At 37.8% G+C, this 19,361-nt stretch overlaps 3 protein-coding genes across 9 annotated transcripts; 2 read left to right on the plus strand and 1 right to left on the minus strand.

Annotated features, from left to right (window-relative positions):
- The first annotated feature begins 3,238 nt into the window (after nucleotides 1-3,238).
- Nucleotides 3,239-3,885, plus strand: LOC103987106 (large ribosomal subunit protein uL15x). The gene has a single exon (XM_009405305.3). It carries the CDS (start codon nucleotides 3,298-3,300, stop codon nucleotides 3,742-3,744), a length of 447 nt encoding a protein of 148 aa, XP_009403580.1. The 5' UTR covers nucleotides 3,239-3,297; the 3' UTR covers nucleotides 3,745-3,885.
- Nucleotides 3,886-7,363: 3,478 nt separating this feature from the next.
- Nucleotides 7,364-7,974, minus strand: LOC103987107 (uncharacterized). The gene has a single exon (XM_009405306.3). It carries the CDS (start codon nucleotides 7,908-7,910, stop codon nucleotides 7,536-7,538), a length of 375 nt encoding a protein of 124 aa, XP_009403581.1. The 5' UTR covers nucleotides 7,911-7,974; the 3' UTR covers nucleotides 7,364-7,535.
- Nucleotides 7,975-9,481: 1,507 nt separating this feature from the next.
- Nucleotides 9,482-19,168, plus strand: LOC135582148 (polyadenylate-binding protein-interacting protein 3-like). 7 transcript variants are annotated; one of them, XM_009405308.3, is made up of 17 exons: nucleotides 9,482-9,683; nucleotides 9,973-10,030; nucleotides 11,228-11,334; nucleotides 11,626-11,757; nucleotides 11,825-11,986; nucleotides 12,182-12,312; nucleotides 12,829-13,019; nucleotides 13,446-13,623; nucleotides 13,718-13,879; nucleotides 14,958-15,082; nucleotides 15,226-15,271; nucleotides 15,349-15,376; nucleotides 15,774-16,051; nucleotides 16,172-16,315; nucleotides 17,250-17,345; nucleotides 17,462-17,524; nucleotides 18,786-19,168. In XM_009405308.3, the coding sequence occupies exons 4-17, from the start codon at nucleotides 11,637-11,639 to the stop codon at nucleotides 18,813-18,815; spliced, it is 1,755 nt and encodes a 584-aa protein (XP_009403583.2). In that variant the 5' UTR covers nucleotides 9,482-9,683; nucleotides 9,973-10,030; nucleotides 11,228-11,334; nucleotides 11,626-11,636; the 3' UTR covers nucleotides 18,816-19,168. The 7 variants fall into 7 exon arrangements, with proteins under 7 accessions (XP_009403583.2, XP_065042558.1, XP_065042555.1 ...); XM_065186486.1 differs by having other exon boundaries at nucleotides 9,482-9,676; XM_065186483.1 differs by lacking the exon at nucleotides 11,228-11,334.
- Nucleotides 19,169-19,361: the final 193 nt, after the last annotated feature.

Here is a 19,361-nt window from a genome sequence, read left to right on the forward strand (position 1 = left end):
TCCCTCGCGGAGACTCTACTGGATTTAGCGTTCTCATCCTTGAAACTCTTCGTATTTGCATAACATAGTGCATATTAGTCCCTGAGATATCTTCCACCAGATTAGCGTTTTCACCCTTTTAATTCTTTATATTTGCACAGCGCATATGGATTTGTTGCCAACTGCTTTGATCAAGATAAAGATAATGCTGGATTAGCGTATTAATCCTTCAATTAATTATATTTTCACATTAGTCCTTAATTTAGTTGATAGTAAGTAATTAATCTAACAGTATATCCCATTCTTAAAACAATTTCTTTTTACAGTTAGTCAATAACATATCATCAATGACTTAAGATTAGAAGAATTAATATGAAAATGAAAACAATTAGAGCATTAAAATACAAAACATGAAGAGTTAAGGAGTTAATCTCCATAAAAACACTGTAAAGAAACTAATGCTTCTCTTTCTTCTTCACATGTTTTCCAATAGACAAATACTAAGCTGAGGAAAGGTTTCAGAAAAAAATTAAGGAAAGAAAGAGCCAATTGGGCCCCATTAAGTACTGTGTCAGCTCTCAAGTTTGATTAATCCAACTGGAGTTGGTGAATGTTAAACTAAAAAGAAAGATTGATGTGAAACATGTTGGATTGACTTCAATCTTGTCTTCACTGCTGAAACAACTGGAACAATTTCTACAAGCACCATGCATCCTCATGAGAATGACATTCTAGCCTGTATAACTTGATCCTTAAATATCAGCAAAGAGTTTATGGGCTTTTAATTTGACAAATTGTTTTTCCATAGATTTTGTTTGAATAAACTCAATAGTAAATCCAGAAGAACATGCCAAATATAAAGCCAAACCACAACAGGTTGATGATTGTGTTGGTTATGATGGTAGTGGAGGTAGGCAAAGCACCCAAAATATGAACAGATGAGCTAAAACATTAATTCTCTTTTTGAGAAATCATTTTGGTTCTTTCTTATGCAATGGCTGTATGATCCTAGTTGATGGTCATCATGTTTTGAAGAAGATCTGCTGCTTAACATGTCAAGGTCAATGAATGGAGATGATCTCAATGCATCAACCAGGGAGAATGAAACAATGTCAACCTCATGGTTGAACATTGAGATGTGATTGCTAGGATGTCTATATGGATCTCTGAACCTGTGCTTTTAACAGATGACTCAGGCCTTTTTATAGACTCAAAAGATCAAACAAGCAATAATTTAAAGCCAAACCTCACTAAAAATTTCAAGAACAAGAATGGTCAAGGAGTTAAAGGAGCAAGGGCTTAAGATGGCATCCATCAGTATCATCTAGTTTGTCTCTGTTCCATGAAATCTTCAATCTGAGGTCAGATCCCAGCTTTGAATCATTCATCCCAGCTTCAGTAAGCAACCTCAGTATCAAGTATGAGATCATGTTCATGTGGCATTTGGTCAGGGAAGACTTATGAGTTTGAAGGGAGAAGGGAGAAGAGACCATCTGTTGATGACATACCAACCACTCTACAATATTTTCTTCACAAGTTTCTTGGCAATGACAAAAGATTTGAAATGTACACAAGAAATGGAGGAGAATTTAGTTCCAAGTTCTGGCCACCAAAGTGGGCAAGTAGCTTCTATAGATTTGTGGTTGATGTGACACATAGAACCATTTGCAGTTTCTTAAAGTCATTACATATTCTCCCACTAATGCTTAAATAAATCTTTGGCCTATTTACAATATGTCATTTAGCAATTTAACTTTGATGTTCACATATCAGAATAAGTTATAGCAGAAGAAAAATGAGTGAAATCAAAGCAGTTCTAATTGGCTTATAAGGGAACTAAATCTTTGATGATTAGAAAAGTGTGGAAGTGGAGTAATTCTATACGCATACATCTCATGAAAAGCTTTCAGCTTCAAGATTAGGTTTTGCTTTTGACATGGGATGTGCTCATTGTTCTTATCACCTGCACTGTGCAGACATCTTTCTCCTGATATTAATTGAGTGTGATGGATTGTGTCCAAGAGAAAATGGAGGAGTCATCTTCCTGCACAAGTAGGGAGCAGGTGAATAGTTATCTGCAGCCTATCTTCTTCCTGGTTTGCACTGTAGATCCATGCCAAAAGGTCATCATCATCAGGAGAAATAAAGGCCACACAGGATCTGCAGAGAAAAATCTCAAGAACAAAGGAGGGCCAGATGAATGCATGGCTGCAACGACTTGGTCTGTGCCACCAGAGTCCAAGCTTTCACATCATCATCATGCTTCAGCTACTGCTGCTTGTTGATTCCCTCAAGTCTGGGAAACAATGTGAGCACAATTGGTGACATAAGAGAACACACCAGAAAGTACCAGATAGGGAGAACTGCTCAAGTCTGGACACCATGCATCATTTGGGACATAATATTGGATGCTTGGAGCTGCAGGCCATCAGATTAGGCTGACCTCTCGGCAGACAATCGAATCAAACTGATATAGACATCACCGACAATTGCATCATCTATAGTAATTCTCAATATTTAGTATGTAGTCTTTGGATCACTTAACACATGATGACTACTCTAAAGATCAATTATATAGCGGTAAGATTATGTATATTAATCTCTTCCGATCCTCAAATTGAGATAGTCTTATATAGGAATAGATTGGCTAAATATGAATAATAGCCATCTACAATATACTAATGGTCATCGTTATCGAGGTTAATTATCACCATTCATTCATTTAATCTTATATTAAAGTAAATTAAGATTAAGATTGATTTCTAAAGAGTGGTATTACCAATTTACTTAATTGACGGTCAAATTCATCGAAATTAATCGGCTAATTATTCCATGTGATTGAACCTAGTCCATTAATTGTTCATATATATAACTGTTTAAGATCAGTGATTGTTCTTCAAAATGAGTTGTTTGAAATGTGACGATTTAGAAGTAGATAATTATAGGTCCATGATAATTTCAAATATTGATATTTTTCTACATAATCCTCTAATTAATATCCATTCAGAAAACTCAGATTAATTACTATCAATTACAAGTAATATTAATAAATGTAAATAAAATATACGAATATAAAAGTATTTAAAATAACATCAATTCTTAGTTTGTAAAGAATAATTTTTAGTATATGCCTCGATGGATTTGAAGATTAGGCCCAATAAATAGCCCAGCCCACAAACGAATCTCATCGTCCAATCCCAATCACACGGCCGAGATCTCTTCTCTCATTTCTATATGTTCGGGGCTACGGCTCATTTCCTATCTTCTCCCCGCAGAAGCCCTAGCCGTGGAGGACTAGAGAAGCCGCCGTCCACCGCCATGACGACCCGCTTCAAGAAGAACCGGAAGAAGAGGGGGCACGTGAGCGCCGGACACGGACGCATCGGGAAGCACCGGAAGCACCCCGGTGGCCGCGGCAACGCCGGAGGCATGCACCACCACCGCATCCTGTTCGACAAGTACCACCCTGGTTACTTCGGAAAGGTCGGTATGCGCTACTTCCACCGCCTACGCAACAAGTTCCACTGCCCCGCCCTCAACGTCGACCGCCTCTGGTCCCTCGTCCCCGACGCCGTCAAGGACGCTGCCGCTAAGGACGCCGCCGCCGCCCCCCTCATCGACGTAACCCAGTTCGGATACTTCAAGGTCCTCGGCAAGGGGATGCTGCCCCCGGGCCGCTCCGTCGTCGTGAAGGCCAAGCTCATCTCCAAGATCGCAGAGAAGAAGATAAAGGCCGCAGGCGGCGCCGTCGTGCTCACCGCTTGATCCTGTCGGTTAGTTCCGTAGCCTAAGAGGTGATCTGGACATCAAATTCTCCTGCGTTGTTCGGATTTTGATCTAACGACTCGTCTTGATTACCGTGGTTGCAAACTCTTAGTAAAGTTCAATCATTTCTTGTTCTTTCTATGCCATTGCCCTCTTGTCGACAACTGCCAAGAATCGCAAGCTGTGGGTATGTTGCAAGTTGCCATCTTTTGTTGTTGCTCTGTCACCATTGTAGCACATTGGCGGTGGTGCACCGACTTCGAGGTGAAATTGATTACAAGGGAAATCCACAAAGAAGCTTTGGCTCAAAAAAGGGGAAATTGAAGTTGGGCAGAAAAAAAAATGAAAGCATCGTATAATAATATGAGCTTTGCGGAAGAGGAAAGAGAGAGCAACTTGTTATGGTTGCTTAGTTGTTTCAGTGCCTAATCTGTTTTCATCCTTTCTTTTCCTCGTTGGATTCTGAAGTTTGTTTTCCTTTTGAGTGAGTCAAACATCTTGTAGACAACAGAACTATGAATGATGTCGGGGAAGAGATTATGTTGTCGATGCAAAGAAGCTCATAGTTTGCTGATGTGGCCCGAGATTGTCTCACTTAGATTAAGTTTATGGCTGTTTTGGGAAGATGGTGATGTCTGGGTCGAGCTGTTTATGTATAGTTTACATGCAAGTGAGATGTGTTTCTTGACCTAGGATGAAGGAGTGTGTCATGAGATGAAGTCTCAAGTCTATCAACACTTAGATCTTTACGGTGGTCTTCGAGACATATTGGATGTCGAACTTTTTAAACTCTATTAACCATCTTCGTTCAAAATATTACTGATATAGTAGATGGGTCTTTGGATTTTTCATCATCCTGTATCAATACTGAGCTAATACTCGGGACTATGATAATGAGATAGAGGTTCAGAACTTCTCTTGAGGTAGAGAAGGTGAGCTACGATAGCTTGGTGAGATGAACCTTTAACTTTTTGAATGATCTTAGCATTCCTTAGTTTATAAGAAACTCGGATCGGGAAGTGTTGCTAGTCGACCTGCTAACTGTTGAACCTCTCTTATCGACTCAGGTGGATGAATCTCTAATAGACTCTTATTTTCTCGGGGTTAATGTCTATTTCTCTTTGATGCACAGTGAACTTGAGCAACTTTATCGAGTCAACTTCAAAGGCGCACCTAATCGAATTGAGACACATAATCTTTTTAGGATTTGAAACATCTCGGCCAAGTCCGCTAGATGCTAGTCGATTGTTTTGCCCTTCACTATTATGTCGCCCACTTAAAGCTCAACATTTCTCCTTGATGTTTAAGCATCTTGTTCATTATCCTTTGATTGGTTGTCCTAGCATTTTTTTTTATCTTGAAAGGCATGATAACAAGATGTGTCTCGGTGATGAGGAAAATATATCTTGGATCCTCTAGCACTAACCTGATTTAGTTATATCTTGACAAAATATTCATAAAGGTGAGGAGCTCGTAACCCAAGTTGGCATCAACTAACTGATCAATCTGAGGGAGGAGGAGGTAGTTGTCGATATAATCAACACATCATTTAATTTTTATTATATTTTTTAACAAATATAATATTGGTGAGCCATTAGAGATATTACACTTCGAAAATAGATCTAGCTCCTACTATCTTGTCTATCTCATTACTAATTACTTGGTGATCGGGAGCAAACTTACGAGATCCTTGCTTTACTAGTCATATCTTGGGAGAAATCTTCAGGTGATGTTGTGTTACGCTTGGGTTGATCCTCGGCATATCTTTTGCGACCATGCAAACACTTTGGCATTCTCTCAAAGAAAATTGATAAGTTGTACTTGTCTCTCCTCAAGAAGTGTCATCCCGAACTTGAGAGCTCGATCTAGTTAGATTGTATTAAGAGGCACCTCGATGAACGGTTTCACTGGCTCATGATGTAGGGTGGATTTGTCCATGTCTTAGGGGTCCACAAGTAGTGTTTTGGGTTGGACTTTTTTTGGTAGAGAGATTATTGTTAGATAGCACTGGTGCAACTCCTTTGGATTGCTTCTTAACTCTCCGACGTTGGGCCTTATCAGGAACTTCATTATTATATGATGTCAATATCATCGCTCTAATTATGTTTAGTGTGGGTTGACTTATGATCGCATTGTACATCAAAAGAATATCCATCATCATGAATTTGGTCAATATTATTTTAGAGCAACGTTTATCTTTAAATATGACATGTAGGTTCACAATCCCTAGAGGTGAGATGGAGTCGTCGATGAACCATGTCAATGAAGAAGTCATTGGGGTAAGATGATATTTATCTCTAAATATCATTAGAGCTATCATTAGAGCTGTCTATGTTGATCATTATCCTTTCCACTCGAGTATTGATCGTTATCATAAAACTACTAAGGTGTCATTATTATTTGGGTTAAGATATTATGCCTCTCTCTCTCTTTAGAGGTTACCTCTGGGTCGCCATCCATCATCGGGTGCTCTTCAATGGTGACTCAGGCATAAGCTTTGCAGCCCGAGGAGCTATCCCCTCCCAGGTGGATCCATCGACTATGACATCAATTTATCTCCCTACTAGCTCTTAGGGTTGGGGTGAGGGCTTCCGGTGATTTCAAATGAATCGCTCGAGATGTCCTTAACATATGAGCTCTTTAACCTATTTATTCAAGTTGTGACTATCTTCGGTGTTGTGAACCATAATCTCGATGGAACTGATAGCACTTGGACCTGTCTTCTTTTGTCAATATGATCTTTATTTGGTGATGATCCCTTAAGTGCCCCTCCTTTTTTATTTGAATTTTTTTTAATTCTAATCATAATTAAGGTGGCCAACTTACACCTTGAGCTACGTAGCTTTGGTTAGTTATTTCTTCTTCGTTAGGGTAACCCCAGGTTTAAGGTTGACTACGATCGCTCCTAATTCAACCTATTGCAAGACTCTTTATGCTTACCCAAGACCATTGCCTCCGAAGCAATGTATTTATTGGCTCTTTAAAATGTCTCAGGTACAATCGTTGGTAGTCTCTATCAGCGATTAAAAGAGATAGGAGAGCTTGAGCCTCATCATCAATGTTTATGTGATGAGCGATGGATGAGCATCTGCTACTCCTCGGATCTCGTTTGTGAACCGAGCAATGAGGTCTACGAGTGTCTCTCCTTCCCTTGCCTTAGTCCAAAGAGTCTTATCATCGAGCATTGAGGGCATACATTTTCGAGGAAGTGTTGCTCAAACTCTCTCACTAGCTAGGTGAAAGAGCATAGGGAAAGTAGCTTCAAACGAACATACAATTGTAGTGTTGGACCTTTTAATGTGGTTAGAAAAGTATGACATATTATTGTATCCAAAGTGCTATATAGAGATATCTGGGCGCGAAACACGAAGATAAAAGCTTGTTGGAATAATTTTTTTGGATATACTTGATATAAATCCATTTGTTCTTTCTGCTTGTGTGCAGAATGCTCAGGTAGGAATTGTAAGTTTATGATCTCTCTGTGTTTCTGACGCCCTCAATCAATGCATTAGATATTAATGTAAAGAATGACAAGATTTTGATTGTTACTGGTGAAGTATGTCCCTGCAAAAATTAGAATTCCCATTGGATTATAATCGTGTAATTCTGCACACAGGAATAAGAACGAGAATAACGTTATTAATCATCGACATGTTCTACCAACAATGCCAAATTTGAGAGCCCCTCACACCGAGCTCCATTTATAGGTCGACGAAATTAAAGGCGATCGCAGTAATAACTGTGGAGACCTGCATGCATTCATGCCAGGCTTCACATATCATGAATCAGTCTCAGCTCCGCTTCACAGGGTCGAAGTTGGCGACGGCGACGACGGCCCCGACGATCACGACGAGCACGACGCCGCCCGCGACGATGCTGAGGAGGAAGTTCTTGAGCGACGGCGAGACTCCCGGTTGCGCCGCCTCCGCCACGTCCGGGATCACCAACGCCGCTGCCAATGCTGCCGCCGCGAGCCCGCTCATTGCCTTCTCCTTCGCGGACGACGCCCGGACCTTGCGCTGGCTGCTCGGCCGCCATCGTCCCGCTGCCGCGGGAGTAGGCCGAACAGGCAGCATGAGCGGCTGGAAGAACGCATCCGAGCCGGCGAGGGGCCGGCTGCGGCCGACGCCCGGCATCGCCATGGTGACAGCGGAAGCCGATGCCATTGTTGTACTAGTAATCGATCTGCCGAATCAAGATCGGGCCTCGAGCTGCTCTGTTTGGGCTGCGCTAAGTATGGAATGGGAGACATGATCTCAGGATTTGCTTGGGTTGCCATATCAGCACGTGCATCCGACGTGTCGGATTTTGATTGCCGGAGAGATGGATAAGGTTATCTTCTTTCTCGGGGAGGAGACAACCAAAGGATAAGGTTACGAAAGCCTTCCATTGCTCTAAAAACGCAGTGTTGGGTGGAGCAGACAAAGTATTCGCCATCTTAATTAGTCGCCTTCTTCCCCTTCCTTTCATCTCTTTGAATCCGAGAAACTGATACACAGAAATCATCCTTGCATGCTTCTCTTGGACACGAAAAGTGCCTCAATCATTCTGAACGAGCTCAGGAAGATGAACATGGAACAGCTTGGCCATGGAGGTGATCGAATGAACTCTTGCCATGGCTCGCCTCCTTGCAGTGATATTGGCATGATTCTGCCGTTCTACCACAGTTCCTCCTCCTTTGTGGATGATTCAGTTCCAAGGAAAAGCTGCTTCAAACATCATTATGATAGAGAGACCAAAGAGATCCTAATCGCTTAATCTGAAAGGATCAATCTTATTGTGGAATCCTTAATAAATAACATGTGAAGAGGCAAATCTCACGTTGCTCATATGCGACTAGAATAATAATATTTACCCTTATATTAGATAGATTATTCAAGTCTCAAACTAATGTATTTATTATGTATTTAAATTAAAGAGGTCAATCAAAGAGTTTTCATGATTGTTATGTCTTTTAGATATAAAAAAATATAAGATATTTATTTAACTAATGATGTTTAATGGTTAATAAGTAACTAATGAAAATTGACATTTAATAAAATAAAAAATAGTAAAGTTGATGCGAGGTATTTAATAAAATGAGGGAGAAAATAACGTGAGGTGATTACTATTAGTGGGTGTAATGTGAGGAAAGAGGTAAGAAGATTTTACTGGACACTATAAATAGAAAATTAAGTATTTTTAATTCAATAAAATTTCTTTTAGATACTTAAATAATTGGGACAATATGACATATAGTAATAGTTATTATCGTGTTGATATGATTAAGATAGTATATATATCTCATATCAAAGAAAAAATATAAGGCAATATATGTTATTCCTATTAGAGTGTTCTTCAATTTGTGAGAGCTTTTATTTTACTTTTTGTTATTAAAAAAAAAGAAAAGAGAATTGAATAGGGAAGAAAAGAGAATTGAATAGGGAGTTATTCATAATTTACCTCTTTGTCCCTCGGTTTTAGCTCTCCAACCCTTCTACTCCACGGAAATTACACGGCAAGTTCCAGGCACAACAAAAGTCTTTGGAAATATAAAAAAGATAGGGGTTTATTGAGAAATTTACCATTTTATGGTCCATCGTTGTTTCATTTAGGCTCCTCTTTCGACCCTCTATTCAAAGATAATTACGCAAAATTAAGGGGGTTTATTCATAAATGTTCCCTTCTTCCCTAATGTTATGGTCTTTTTAGCGCTCTAACCCTTATATTCCATAAAATTATGCATCAAAGTCGGGCCTCGGGCAAAACGCTGTTATCGCCCGTCCCCAACCTCGCCCGAAACGTCTTCATCGTCGGCCCTTTTGTTCTTGTGGAACCCTAAAACACCCTCAAATCTCTCTCTCTCTCTCTCTCTTCGATTTCAGCGCTGATAAGGAGCCGATTCCAATCCCACCGCCCTTCGATTCGTCGGTTCTCCTCCGAGATCCCGCCGGTACGAGGTTCGCAGCTCTCTTCCGCCTTTATTGATCCGAGATCCTTTCTTACCCAAAAAGAAATAAGAATTCTTCTTGGTGACCTGATCCATCTCTGTGATCTGGATGCTTGTTCTTGACGTGTCATTTTAGGCGATATGTTTCCCTTCTTGATCTACATTGGATAGAAAACCTCGAGACTGGAACCAATTTTGTTTCTTTTTTCTCGTCTTTCGTACTAATTGCTGATCTGGAATAGTTCAAGTTAGAAGAACGAACTTGGAGCAGTGCAATTCATCTGTTGGCTTCTTTGCAGGAGGTCGGGATCTGTCGGATCTCAACAGGAGCCTCTATTGAGGTTCCAATCGTTGAAGGTACCGATCGTCTTGGATATTTGCTTGTTCCTAGCTCTAGTGGCCCAGTGCCGGTTCAATGATCCTAGGTTTCGATGAAGTATTGTATCGAGGCTGGAACAAATTGTTATTCTTGAAAAAAATTATGTTCTGTCTTAATAAGGCTGTTTAGTTTATCAAAAGGATGTATGTTCACACCGGTTGTTTACCTTATCTTTCTCTCCTTATACCTTGTTTTTTGCATGATTCCTGTCTTGTTAGACTGCTCGTGTATGTGGCACGCATGGAGCAGATGCTAAGTTTGTTGTCCACTGAATCTTATTTTTATTATTATTCTTGATGGTTCCAATAAGGCTATTTGTTCATAAGAAGGAGATATGTTCATTACCAGTTGTTTTCCTTATCTTTCTCTCACTGTATCTTGTTGTTTGCATGATTCTCTCTTGTTAGATTTGCTCACGTATGTGCTGTACATGGAGCAGATGCTAAGTTTGCTGTCCGCTGGATCATATTTTTCATATGATTCTTGATGGTTCCAATAAGGCTATTTGTTTATAAAAAGGATATATGTTCATAACAGTTGTTTGCCTTATCTTTCTCTCATTATACCTTGTTTGCTTGATTTCTGTCTCGTTAGACTTGCTCATGTATTTTTCTGTCCACTGGATCTTGTTTTTTGTATCATTCTTGATGGTTCATTTGCAAGTCTGTCTTCCTGTATCTAACTTGTAATTTCGTGGTTCCTGCTTATTCAAGCCTGGACTTTTTCCCCCTGAAATTGAAGTCTGTATCATCTGACCATCTCGAAGCCTATAAGCTAATGCTGATATGAGTTCCCAAAACTCTCAGCTCTATCAGTTCATCCAGGTTTCAGAAATCATAGATGACTAAGGGTTATTTCACTGGCCTTTGGTCCCTCACAGTTGTGATTTATCTTTTCTTATTTATGGATAAACTGTTGCCTCCATTTCTTTCTCTTGTTTCCAAGTTCATTTGAGGCAGTGATGAGACCAATGAAGTCCAGGGGAAAGAAGATCAAGAATATCATTTAATGAGCTATATATGGTAGGCTTAACAAACAACACAGCAACAAGAGATTGGAGATTAGTGTTGGTTCCCTATGCAGCTTAGAACCCTGGTTAAAATGTAGTGGAATTATAGCTTTGAGGTGGATTATGATATAATAACATGAAATATTTCTTGATTTTTTCTTGGCAGATTCCAGACTTGGAGCATATTGTTTCTTTTCATCTCTGAACATGCAATTAGCCTTGGAAATTCCTCTCTCCCTCTCTTGACCTCAGCTCCATCTATTCTTTGCTTGGGTATCAGCTCTGGTCCTTTCTTGTTTTACATGCATTTCTTTTGCATTCTTGGACCTCTTGGTGACATATTAGAGTTGTGGAACAGAAACTTCATGTCTTCCATGTCCTATGTACTTTGCTGTTTCATTTTCAAGGTTTTTGACAAAGCTGTTCTTTTTCCTATTATATTATTTTTTTAGTTCTTCAAATAAATATTTGGACTTCTTTATGCTTCTTTTTGTTTTGTTGAATCAGTGTTTTCTTTTACTATTTAAGCTGAAACTGATGTGTTTTTAATCCATGTCTACTCAGAAATTAACACAATGAATTCGCAACAAGGCAGGCCATCTGCCAATGGATATAACCATCGTAGAGTTGATACAGTGACAGGTTCAAGGATGGACAGTAAGATGCAATCAAGAAAGTCAGCCTTCCCTAGTTTTGGTAATGCCTGTTAAGATGAGATGTTGTACTTGTTAAATCCTTTGTCTTATGAAGCTTTTTGGCACAGGTTCATCAAATGGGATCAAGGCAGGAAGGGTTACTAGCCCATCACGGGATCGACTAACATATGTTTTGACATGTCTTGTTGGTCATCGCGTGGAAGTTCATGTGAAAAATGGTTCTATAATCTCGGGGATCTTTCATGCAACAAATGCTGATAAAGATTTTGGTATGTACCCATACTTTGTTTGTGCGTGATTGTACCACAAGTTCTAGTACCAGTCATATGGTTATGTTTTTACCCCTCCCTTCCCTATTCTTGTGATTTGTGTAATTCAGTATCTTGATAATAAAAATATATCTTCCATCGACTCTGTTTCCTGTCTATTTTGCATGATTAATAAGTGTTTGGAATTGGTTGCAGAAATTGTTTTGAAAATGGCTCAAGTCGTTAATGATGGTTCAGTCAGAGAGCAGAAGTCTGTCCATGATACTATCAAAACACCTCAGCCAATGATCATACCTGCACGAGAACTTGTCCAAGTTCTTGCAAAGGTTTATCTTACTTTGTTTTTATATTCTTTTAGGTTTTAAATTAAATTGGCTTGCTATTGGAGTTGTGTTACTCATTAATTGCAAGAATTCAATTATCAGATACCAGGTTAGTGGTAGACCCTGTATGGCAAAATGTGTTCTGTCATGCCATTCCATGCCAGCCCAGCACCCATCTCATCCATGCTAATGATTTCTTTTTCTCGTAAGCTGCTATGATTCTTGCTGTTGAGTATTGCACCAAATTGTGGGCGTACAAATGACATGCACTTCCATGAGCGGTTTTCCTCTTTCACAGTAGCATGTGCACCATGCAATGCATAAATCACGTCCGGAAATTTGATGCTTGAGTGACTGTTACTTCGACCATATGCATTTGCATAGCTGGTTAATACTTGAATGACTTGTCCATCTTTTACTTATTTTGTTATACTCTGAAATATTCCTGTGTCTTTATTCTAGTTCTTATATGGTGCATATGATACTTTTCCCCTTTTTACTTTTCTCTCATCATATCAGGATGTGTCACTAAGTAGTGATGAATTTACCAGTGGGCATGCACGTGAGAAGAGAAAAGACCTCATGATAGATTCTGTTATTTCTCATTCTCATCATATGGAGATGGAGAGACAGCTGGCACCATGGATGCCTGATGAAGATGATCCTGATTGTCCTGAACTGGACAATATATTTGATGGAACATTGGATAGGTAGCTGAAGTGACATCAACTTTTTTATTTTGCATATTATGGTATTTCCAGGTTAACTAGCTGTATCCCATTAGTATCATGTATTTTTGTTCATATTTCTTGCATCTTACTTTGGGTTCATTCTTTTACTGCCTTGCAACACACTTTTGATTCATATATCCTTCAAAACTTATTTCAAAACTCCTTGTTACATTTCTTATATCAATTGCAGTTTTACTCGTTACATTTCTTATATCAATTGCAGTTTCTTATTGTCGGGATAATGAATAATTAATATTATAGATATCCAAATTATTCTTGCAAGAGCTCTAGGTATTCTTTTTACTGTCACTATCCAAATTAGCCTTGAAACTGCTAATTAGCTTTTTCTGTCACTAAGTTGATAGTGTTTTCTTCATTGATGTGTTTTATAATTCTCTAAATTAGGAACTGGGATCAGTTTGAAACAAATGAGACTTTGTTTGGAGTTAAGAGTACCTTTAATGAGGAACTATATACTACTAAGCTTGAAAGAGGTCCCCAAATGAAAGAGCTTGAAAGAGCAGCTTCAAGAATAGCTAGAGAAATAGAGGGAGAGGAAACCCATGATTTTCATCTAGCTGAGGTGACTCTTTTTTTTTTTCTTAATTATGCTGATACCTTCTAAATGGCTGCTATTCTGAAATTTTGTTCACTTATTTTAATGCTTTATGTAACAGGAAAGAGGCTTTTATTCACATGATGATTTTGGCCTTGACGAGGAGAGCAAATATTCAGCTGTACGTAGGGAAGCCAATGATAGTGGATTTAGAGAAAAAAAGAAAAGTGGTAATGAAGCACAGGCATCATACGTTGAAACTCAAGCTACCAGTTCATCAGTGGTAATCACAACATTTTTCCCTTTTCTATTTTGCTGATATGAATAGTTTTAAGCTCAGCCATACTGTTTGTTCTGGATATTTTTTAGTATACAGCTATCAGAGTTCCTTGTTTTTTTGTCCTTAGCTGCGGGTTAAAAATCAGACCTACGGCCTATCTCTTCTCAGAATAATCTTGTAATGATTGAACTCAACTTGGATGAAAAGGTTACGAGTTTCTGACATTAGTAATCTCCTCACTGGATATCTGATTGATTACATGGTTGCCATTTCATGTTTGATTCATAATGGGCAGTCTTCAAACAAAGAAACAAATCTTGTTATTTCTGATTTTAGTTTTGTGATTGATTTGTTCACAATGTGTAGAAATTAAGTACATATCTAACCATGTCTAGTACTAACAATGTAAGAACTACAGTATAGTTAAAGCACTACTATGATTTTCTTGTTAATTTCTTTTGGTTCTTTAAATCATGGTTCGTCTTATCGGTCTATACCAGTGTATTGATCGACCATCGGTATGGTATGTACCGAACTATACTGACCTATTGATACAATACAGTGAGGTACATCAACAAACCGTTATGTACCGCCCATACCGGACAGTACACAGTGGCATGACAAACCTTGCTTTAAATGAGATAAAGGTATTTAACTTTATACCATATATCTATTGGGACTCATGTTCCATAATTCTTGTTCTATAGCTCTACTTGAACTAAATTTGAATGCTAAGTTATTGAAAGTTGAAACTATTTGGATATGATTTGTAGCATACAAGATAAAAGCCACAATGACTCTGCCAATCTTTTAGAGCAATTTGACAAATATCAAGACTAGGAAAATGATTGACAATAGTTTGACTAGTAAAATGATTTCACAATATGTCATGTTGATTACATGAAATGTTATCAACAAATATAACTTGTAGAATATCACATTTGTTATTTGCATTATCCAAAAAACAATGCACAAACTATAAAAATCTGGTCCATCTTCTTTGTTCAGGCTTCTGATAATTAACATGAGGGGAATTATTCTTTTATCTATATGTTGGTTTTTGTGTTCATAAATCGTGCAGGATGAGGAGATGGATTTGCACTTTCTTGCTGATAAGGATTTAGGTCTCTCTTCTGTTAATCATAATACTGAGCTAATGTCCAATTCTATTTCATGGAGTTCCCCATCCTTGGATGTTGATATCAGGTTTGTTCCCCTGTTAGGTCATTTGATTCTGTACTTGAGTTTTCAAAATAAAATTGTTATAATGGGTGCATGAGAGATTGTTCATATTGGTCATCAATGGATTTTGTCATAATTTGTTGATTTGATGACTATGATGTATCTAGGCTGGATGCAAACCAGATTAAAGATCAAGTTGGCAAGGAGTGTATGGTGAGTTTTTCTATTATCAATAGTTCATGCAACTTCTAAGCCCCTTTGTTTGGTTCTGACATGATTCTCTTCTGCAGGCTATTCAGGAGTCTCAAGCATCAGATGGTCAGTATATGAGATTGTTTCTGAAATGCTATGATTTTTAACTTCATTGAATATCTTGGCATTCTCATCTTGTTTAGTATTTATTTTCTTAAATTTGAAATTGTTTATGCTTCAGTTTTTTTTTTTATTTGAGAGTATTGATAATTATTTCTAATCTCATATTTTCTTCTGTTGTTTATGATGGAGGTTTCAGTAGTACATACACAACTTGCACCAACATTCTTATCTTTTCTGAATGTGTCCAAGTTTCTTGGACCACTGGAGCTTCCACTAGTTTAATACAAGTTGATGCCACTGAGAAAATATTTTATTTGTACACGATTTGCCAAATTATGTGTTTTGCTCCACCTTTCGGAGTTTGACCTTTGTCTTCTTATAAACATTCTACATGTCGCAGATAAGCATCTATCAACAGAATCAGAGGGGTTATCTTTAAGTGCCACTTTGTCTGATCCTTCATCTTGCAATCAAGGAAATATAATTACTGAACCTTCAGATTCTCCGGTACTTGGCAAATTACCTGCTGCTTCCAAACCTATTGATCCCCCTATACAACTTGGTGGTTCTGCGGAACATGCATGTGCTGACTCAGCATTAAGTCATCCTTGTTTATCACCGAGCTCTTCTTGTGGATCATTATCTTCAGATAAATCAACACTTAACCCAAATGCTAAGGTGATTTGCTGGTGGAAGTGATCTTCTTCTTTTTTTTCTCTGCTTAGACTTTGCCTAGGCCAGTTCATTTGGTTTCATTTTTTCCTTTAATATTTCAGCCTAGTTGCTTTTATGATTCAGGAATTTAAGCTCAATCCGAATGCTAAGAGTTTTACCCCATTATCTTCTATGAGGCTGCATACAGCAGTATCTGATGGATCAATTTATTACCCTAGTAATGCAACTGCTGTTCCACATATGCATGGTCTGCCTATAGGTGTGGGGGTAAGTTCCTGATTTTTTTTCTCTGTTTTTCCATTTGTGTATTGTGCTCTTATTTTTTATAAATCAGTTTTGTGTAGATTATGTGATTGACCTTTACTTAATTTCTTTCCCTTTTATGAATCCTTTTCCTGGTATGTAGTCATTATTTTTGTTATATCCTTTTTACCTATGAAGCTTAGAATAATGAGAATCTGATATTGTCTCAGTAAATTTTTGTCTTTTTCTTCTCTTTTCAATTGACTTGAGTGTCATTTAGTTCATGCATGTGTAGAGTCATTACATGTTATTTTCAGAATGTGATTTAAGCTATGCTAGACTACTAAATATGTTTGATGGCCTCTTCTTTGTTCTAAGACTAGACAATTCATTACCATTACAAATATAGATTGTGCGTGTGAGTGATGTACTATAAGATCTTGTTTTATTTCTTCATATGGAGGAAAATTTAGATTGGTATCACTGTCTGCCATCAGTGTCCGACTCATTACCTATCTTGTGTTTTTTCTTATTTTAAGCTCTCTGGGAAACTTAAAAGGTTGTGAAATTGGTAAAATTGACATTAGATTACTGATAGTGAACAAAAGTTGCCTCATTTTTTTTAATTTAATCCTTCCATTAGGACTCAAACCCTTGACCCCAACACTGTACATTGTTTGCCCTAACTACAAGGATGTCTTCTCAAAGACACCTCATAAATTTTGATCCAGTTATATAACATCTAGCATTTAGTTGGTAGTGAACCAGATAAGAACATATCAGATGTGCACATATCTTTGTTATCATTGACGGTTACTGAATTTTCAAAAAGGAAATATTGCCATTGATGTGAACTTGTTTGTGATCTGTTTTGTGCTCCACCTTTTTCCGCTTCTATTCTGATCCTATTTTATCCTTGTTATCATTTTTTCAATGTCTTGTGCTCACATTTTTATAGGTTGGTCCATCATTTGGCCATCAGCCTGTTCTTTACAATCCTCAGGCTGCACCAATGCAATCATCCCAGGCATATGTCCACCCTAGTGGACCAATGGTGTGCAAATTTTCCTATATTTAGTTATTTTTGCCAACAAAGAAGAGTCTTTTTCAGATATGTCCATCTGTTGTGCAAGATAGTGGTTGTTTAGTCATTTTTATCATCGTTTGCAGTATGGACAGCAGATGATTGTTGGGCAGCCTCCACAATTTTATTATGTGCAGAGCTATCCACCCGTAAGTTAATCTGTTTATCCATTTTAACTTTTGATCCGGCGTTCTATTCTAAAGCATGTTAGAGGATCTGTTATAGTGTCTTTTACTGAGCATTTAGATTGTTAGTTCTGTTTATGAAAATATGCTGTTTGGAGACCAATATTCATTTTCTTGTAAATAGTTGTAAATATAGATTCTTCCATGAACCGAGTTCTTCACATGGTTTTCTACTTGCATAAACTAATTTAAAAATAAAAGGAAAGAATGGAGGGGGATATGGCACTGCTTCAGACATATGATGAATCTTGACTATGAAAATTTGGCACTTTTTTTTATTTCTGACAAGAAAATGTTTAGGCTATGCCTACATGAAATTTCTAGTTAGCTACAGAAAAATGTTTTGTGTTCTATAATTCTTTTAGATTCTACTAATCTGTTTGAGTGAATGTATGTTTTTACACTGTTGAAGATAAATTATGTCTTGTAGTTTGTTTTCTACACTCAATTCTGTATTTATATATTTCTGGCTGAGACTTATAAAATCTGTTGTTTACTAAATTAAAATCTATGATAAATGCTACAGATTGTCATAATTTAATATCTTATGACAATCTGATCAGGCATACATTAATATCTTATGTAGGCCTTGTAATAAATGACTAAAACCTGAGACATCCTTCAAGCCAAAATAAATGTGGATTCTGCTGTATAACTCAAAAGTAGTTATCGTTTATTCAGTGGTAAATAAATATTTGTAACTGAATGTTGGAAATTAGACAATTTAAGGTAGTCGGAACCTTCCCATCCATCATGATACTAAGTAGAAGCATGAATCTGCAATCAAGCCAGAAACATGGAACCTTTGGTGGTTTAAACTGAAGTATGCTAATTGGTCTAATAGTTAATAGCAATAAATAATTCATAGCGATAAACATGGAACCATCTTGCTTTACCTTTGGTGTCATCTTGATTTACCCTTGTCTTTGTTATTATTTTTAAGCAGACTTACCATACTTCTTTTTTCTTTGGTGACCTGATAAGATGACAAAATTACATGTCAATACAAGCATATGAAAATGGATGCAATGTTACATCGATCATGCTTTTATAACCCAAGTTATTATATACCATTTACTACTGATATACAAAGAAAACATTGGTGTTGTCAACAGTTGGAACATCAAAATCATGTCTTTTATTACCCGCAATAGTGTATTACTCGGTTACTCCTGCATCTCCTTTTGTCCCCTACGCTGACTTTGCTTTCCATTTTAACCTGCAGGAAATGCCACAGAAAGGCAGAAAATTCTAGTACATGATTTGACCTCAAGCGATTTCAATGGCCTGTAATCTGCGATTACTGAAGAATCGGCGAAAGAACAATTGCTTTGGCGTGTCGGTGAAGATTGCCGGGATGGGAGTTGATTGACTTCATCAATCTCGAGAAACGTTTTATGATAACTTTTCATGATTGTAAATCCCTACAGATCACATTTGTTCACAAGACTTGGACAAGAAGTTTGGATGTCAAACTGCTTCAGAGGCAGATCAACTAGATCTTCTCTGTAACAATACCTGCTGCTTTGTTTTCGAGGATCACTGGTTTGTAAGAGCTGATCCAAATAAACCGAGCAACAAAAACCAAAAACCTACCTTGGAGATTCATTTGATTGGGCTTGGTCACCTGCTGAGTGAGTAGTAGATATCACACTTGGTTTTCTGTGTTAATGCTTATCGGATGAGATTTTCTCATGCACGCATCCGAATGATGATTGAAACGACGTCGTGGTAGTATGTGTGCCTTACACAAGTCATCGGAGCCACAACTACATTATATGCGTGTTTGTGTTGGATATAT

Source organism: Musa acuminata, chromosome BXJ1-6, assembly GCF_036884655.1.
Source record: "Musa acuminata AAA Group cultivar baxijiao chromosome BXJ1-6, Cavendish_Baxijiao_AAA, whole genome shotgun sequence".
In the NCBI taxonomy this organism is placed as follows: Eukaryota; Viridiplantae; Streptophyta; class Magnoliopsida; order Zingiberales; family Musaceae; genus Musa; species Musa acuminata.

Bases quoted from the DNA above. Each gene is read 5' to 3' on its own strand.
- LOC135582148 (XM_009405308.3), top strand. From the start codon at position 11,637: ATGAATTCGCAACAAGGCAGGCCATCTGCCAATGGATATAACCATCGT. The intron at 11,987-12,181 runs GTATGTACCCAT...AATTGGTTGCAG, and splicing joins AAATGCTGATAAAGATTTTG to AAATTGTTTTGAAAATGGCT. The intron at 15,083-15,225 runs GTTTGTTCCCCT...TGATGTATCTAG, and splicing joins TCCTTGGATGTTGATATCAG to GCTGGATGCAAACCAGATTA.
- LOC103987107 (XM_009405306.3), bottom strand. From the start codon at position 7,910: ATGGCATCGGCTTCCGCTGTCACCATGGCGATGCCGGGCGTCGGCCGC.
- LOC103987106 (XM_009405305.3), top strand. From the start codon at position 3,298: ATGACGACCCGCTTCAAGAAGAACCGGAAGAAGAGGGGGCACGTGAGC.